The sequence below is a fragment of the Carassius carassius genome, chromosome 2, assembly GCF_963082965.1.
Source record: "Carassius carassius chromosome 2, fCarCar2.1, whole genome shotgun sequence".
NCBI lineage: Eukaryota > Metazoa > Chordata > Actinopteri > Cypriniformes > Cyprinidae > Carassius > Carassius carassius.
Genome location: NC_081756.1, coordinates 21,252,420 through 21,258,190, shown reverse-complemented (window position 1 = coordinate 21,258,190; position 5,771 = coordinate 21,252,420). Strand labels below are relative to the sequence as shown.

The 5,771-nt window shown below is 37.4% G+C and overlaps 1 protein-coding gene across 1 annotated transcript; it reads right to left on the bottom strand.

Annotated features, from left to right (window-relative positions):
• Positions 1-156: 156 nt before the first annotated feature.
• On the bottom strand, positions 157-2,111 carry LOC132106449 (probable ATP-dependent RNA helicase DDX28). The gene has a single exon (XM_059512142.1). The coding sequence runs from the start codon at positions 1,942-1,944 to the stop codon at positions 250-252; it is 1,695 nt and encodes a 564-aa protein (XP_059368125.1). The 5' UTR covers positions 1,945-2,111; the 3' UTR covers positions 157-249.
• Positions 2,112-5,771: the final 3,660 nt, after the last annotated feature.

Sequence of the window (5,771 nt, the reverse complement as noted above, 5' to 3'; positions counted from 1 at the left end):
AGAGAGAGAATATCAGTTCAGAGTTCAGAATATCTTTTGTGTTCTACGGAAGAAAGTAAGTCATAGTTTTGGAACAACATCAGGACAAATAAATGACAAAATGTTTTTTCAGGTTTTTCAGGTGAACTAAATTTGAACATAGGATTTAGAATGACCTGTTCTTTAAATGTTTATTTTAAAGTTTAATACAACAAATATACAATAAACATTTCATTGTTTTGTAAGGCTAAAGTTTAGATCTTAATTTAGTCACTTTTCTTTCATCTCTCTTTCTGTCTTATTCCTGGGTTTCTGAATCTCTGATTCCATCCCTGGTAAAGATGTTCTCCTCCTGGCCGCTGTCTCTATTCTCTGCACAAGTTCCACATCCCACCGGTGTGTGACGAAGCTCAGCACCTCCCCTCCCTCGGAGCCACCGGCTCGCCCCACACGGCCTGCCCGGTGGATGTAATCTGTGTGGGTCTCAGGGAAGTCATAATTGACGATAAGTCCAACTCTCTGTGTGTCCAAACCTCTCGAAGCAATGTCAGTGCATATCAGGACATCAACATTCCCTCTTTGAAAGTTCCTGAAAATCCCTTCTCTCATAGTCGCAGGCATCTCTCCCTGGAGCCTCATATGACGAACACCCATTTCCTCCAGTGAGTAACCTAGCCAATTCACAGTGGAAGCAGAGTTACAGAACACCAAAACACCTTTATGCTCCATTTCGGCCTTCTTCAGGGCCTGGTGAAGCTCTAAAATCTTGTCTGCACCTTTGACCCTGAGAAACGTCTGCTTTACATGTGGCATGAGATGATGTAGCATCTGGCTTTTAACGGTCACCATGCTGGCCAGGTCAGTCACCTTACTGAGCACCTCTCCAACGCCACCCGGAAATGTGGCTCCCACCACGACCAGCTGAGCTTTACGGACAATCCCAACTGTATCAGAAAGCCGGGAGGCCACCTCGGTATGTGAAAGAATATTCTCAAGCATGCCTGCAAAGCTTTCATCAAACATAGTGTCGGCTTCATCGATGACTAGGAAGTTTAGTTGGTTCAAGTTAATGAACCGCTTCCAGAGGGCCTTCAGCAGGGCGCCAGGAGTGGCCACTAAAACATCCGGCTGACCATGAGAGAACGCCGCTTTGATGTTTCCCACACCTCTCCCACCTCCTGCGACTTTGACCACGAGTCCAAATGGTTTGCTGACCGATCGAGCTACAGATGTCACTTGTTCTGCTAGTTCCCGTGAAGGCACGATGACCACAGCACGAATGTTTCTCTCGGTGTCAGTGAAGGGCTCCTCCTGCAGCCTGTGGATGATGGGAAGGAGGTAAGCGAGTGTCTTTCCGCTTCCTGTCTCTGCAGCACACAGAATATTGCGTCCTTTGAGTATTTTGGGAATGGTTTGCATCTGCACTGTGGTGGGGTGAATTATATTCTGACTGTGTAAAGTCTCGACCAGTTCTGGACAAATATTAAAGCATTTAAATGTCTTCTGTGGGGCGGAAGCACTGTGATCACCCACGTTCTTCTGCTTGAGGACAGATGGAGGAGCACTCTGGATGCTGTTTATGGAGAAGTAATCCCCTAATGCTTTATTACTCTTCCATGCCTTGGACGTCAGATCAGGTTGTTCAAACTTCCCAAGTGTATAGCCGACAGACTGGTTTAGCTGAGGGTTCTTGCTCTTGATCAACAGTCTTCCAGGCTTGACTGTTGGCAGCTTGTCAAACTTCTTGCTTTGCATCTGTTTGATGTTCTCTATATGTTCTTGCATGCGTCTCGGGATGCGGATCACCACAGGCTGTGAGCTAGCGCTTGTCATTCTGCGTACACCCGCGCTAGTGCACGCGATGTGTCCCCAGCCGAACTGCGAACTACAAGAACTGCGCATTAACGTTACCTGCGAGATTTTGGAAGAGAGAAGGGCACAGCGTCCGATCTTCACTGACTGCATTGTACATACGAGGTGCTTCCACAGTACACACGAAAGTGAATATCGGATGTCCTGTTTAATACGCAAACTTATTTAAAAATAATGTTTTCTCGTTACACATGCGATAAAACACTGATCTCACGCACCCATGCGTTTAGCTCTTCTGGGCGCATAATGATGACGTTTATAAGCCAGTCACGCCAAAATTGAAGCCCCATGGTATGATATTATGTACATTTTGTAACTTATCTCATGATAATAAAGAGCATGTCTTCTTGGACAAAGTGCATTCATGGTTAAAAGATGGTTGAGTCAAACTTGTCTTTTATATATATTAAGTATGTAAACTATAAAGAACTATGAAAAACTTTTTTCTTTCCACATATGTAGATTTTTTTAATCAACCCCCCATATTTATAGTATTTAAAAATTATTTGAGACAATACTCAATTTAATAACTTAAAATAATAATAATTATAATAATAAAACTGGAATATAGTTACATTTATTTGATGAATATAATTTACTATAATGTTTTATTTTCACCCCCAAAACATTATTTATTTTCAATTCTAAGCCCCTCTTAAAAACTGATGTCCTTGAGTGTAAGTTGTATGCCAATTTGTTCGGTAAATGTTTTATATTTTATTATACATCAAACAATAAAATAAATAAATAAAACCCCATGGCATAAATGTAAGGAATAGCATACTACTCTTATATTTCTGCTATATATTACATTTATTCATTTAACAGAATTATCTTATGGAAGTAACAACACAGGATGTTTCTAGCAATACAACGTTTCAACCATTGTCTAAAATTGTACAATTTAGAACTGGGATTTAGAAAGATAAAGAAATAGTGAAAGCATTGACGCTTTTTTAAGAGTTTAACTAAGTTCTTTATTCTAGTGCATTGATTGATTGTGTTGAAATGTCAGAATCTTTATCCAATATTGAATAATATTGAACAATATTTAAAAATATATCTTTATATGGCAGATATTATTATGCTATTATACAGCAAATTCGTTAGTGTTAATTCAACTCTTTAAGTTAAGATCAACTCTGTGTGAGTGAACATATTGTCCCAAAAGTGTTAAAATTGTTACCGATTTAACACTATGGATAGAGTTATATTTACACTGTAAAACAACCCTAGTCCAAACTGCAGGGAGTTCATTTTTCTTCAACACCAGAGTAAAGAGTGACAATTTCACACTCTAGATACAATTTTAACTCTAGATATTTTTAACTCCAGTGTAAGGAGTTGACACTACTGTAATTCACCCAGGTTAAATTGGGAGAGCTGATAGAAACTGTAAGGAAATAATTTGTTACAACTTGCATAGATACATTGAAAACAACATATTACATCAAAACAATCCATAGTTAAATTCAACTTTAGTCATTTCAAAGGAAGATGTTTGCGGTTTGAATTTGCTCTTGAGTCTGAATGATTCAGACCTTACTCTACATAAAAGCGGTTTTATGATGGCATGAACGAGCTGCTGTGAAAGATTCAAATAGAGGTGCAACAGTGCAAAACTAGTGTTCTTTGTTCTCAGACTTCAGATTCATTTCATAACATTTATATAGGGTTCTGAAAAGCAATTATGACAAGAACATTTTTATTTATTTATTTTTAAACACATGTACATTTAAATCAATGTTTGAGACCCGTGTTCCCAGTGAGACGTTATAACTAACATAAACACAGACACAACTGACAGTTAAATCTTTACCTCTGCAATATACACACTTTCAGAAAAAAAAAAATGGCACAAATATCTGTCACTGGTGTGGTACACTTTCAAAATTTATACCTTACATTAATTAATTAATTAGCCCTAAAAGATGTAACAAATATTGAAAGATAGTGTACATATTATTAGCTTAAGCCTGCATAATTGTACCTAAACAGTATGTACTGTATATACCATTTGATAGAGAACATGCTCCAGTGACAGCTTTATACCTTTTTTTTGGAGGGTGCATATTCATTTCAAGGATAATGTAATCAACAGTCTACCTGAAAATTAGTTTTGTGCCCCGGTACTTTCATTAATTTCTGCTCCAGCCTGAAACCACAGAGGTGTGCTGCCACTGACCTATGCATTCAGATAATCACAGATGTTCAGCTGTGCCTGCAAAGGGAGATAAACATCTCCTGGTGTGAGTATTAGCCAAGTGTGTTCACAAGTCTGTGTGTGTGTGTGTGTGTGTGTGTATCTGTGTGTGTTTATGTGTATGAGAGAGAGAGAGTCATTTTAATCAATAGTTATGTAGCCTTTTTTTTGTTCGTTTTTGTTAGAATAATCCCTATTGAGTATTTTGTCTTTGCTTGTAATGGATACTGAAGGACAGAGAAATACTTTGAAATAACAAGTTATTGACTGTGCTGCTTAGTAAATCCTATCATTGGATCGTTGGTTGTTAAATATGTTAACATTTATTTTAAATTTAATGAATTAATTTTTTTTTGTCTATGGCAGTCTCAAATGATCACATTATTCAACATTCTGCAAAGTTATATAGATTTAGTTGTTTGTTGGTTGGTTTATTTATCTATTTTAGAAAGTTCAATGGCATTTGTCACTGTGTCAAAAACAGTTGTAAAAGCAGTGTCACCTTTTTTCTTTGCGGTATATCTGCACAAACAAAACAGCTTCTTTTAGCCATGAGTCTTGCAATAAATTGGTGTTTCACTTCAGTGTTTTTACTATAGTTATTGACAGGCAGAAGCTAAAAGAGCACAGAAATGTTAATGCAATGCAGTTATTTCAATGCACGCTCCATCTGCCTCAGTCTCTTTAAAAATACATCATACCAATGATAAAACGGCAAATGCAATACCCAAACTTCAAATGTCAGCTTGGTGTAATTTTTTTTACAACTAATGTTTTCCAAATTTCCTGTCTGACGTATATTTTCTTATATTTATGGTGCAGACATCAGATTCTTCTTTGTATTCCTGAGCAATCTTTCTCAGTAATGGCAGTGTTATTTGTCAGGCCTGAAATATCATATTGAATATTTATTGCATTGCAGGGCCATCTTCCTGCAGATGGCAGGCTGTTATAGCTGTATGCGGGTAACCTGAGTGAAATTTGATGTTAAACCTAAAAATGATTTAAAACGGCCTGTTCTGTTACAGAATTCTCACAGCTAAATTGAATTTTCATGTTGTTTTTCAATGCAGGTAAAAGTGCCCATTGTGAAACAAATTTTATCCCAGGTCAACATGATTTTAGATCATCTTTAGGCAGAGTATTTTTTGAATGACACAGTATGCTGCATGAAGTTACAAATGTTGTGCTGCTTTTCTTTCAAGTGTCTTGTTTTTCAATCAGCCACTGATTAAAATCAGATGCATCTCTTGAGTCCTTAAGTCCTGACTGTGGCTTGTCCTGAGAACTTCCACTTCTGTCTCCTCTGTCTTGTTCTGCTTTCCATCTGCTTTCCCTTGTGGGTTTTTATCAACACTCAAACTAATTACACGGTCACAGGCACAGTGGTGCCACCTCCACCAGCATTAATTATATTTTCTGCATAAAATGAAAATCCATTCTTGTATCCAAATAAACAGAGACTCAATATTTGGATTTCTCTAAGTTTATAAATAATGATATATTTATGGGCAGTTGCAGAAAGAATGGCATTGGATATCAGATCAAGGAGACTAATGTGTTTCTGAGAATATTGCACACATTATTGGTTTTAGAGGGGTGCATGAAAGAGAAAACAATTGTGATGTGTGATTTGAATGACAAAATGATGTTGTTCACAGAGGTATTATCTTAAGCCTACAGTATATGAACACATTTGTTTTCCATAGACAAACAT

Coding starts and splice junctions, on each gene's coding strand:
- LOC132106449 (XM_059512142.1), bottom strand. CDS start 1,944: ATGCAGTCAGTGAAGATCGGACGCTGTGCCCTTCTCTCTTCCAAAATC.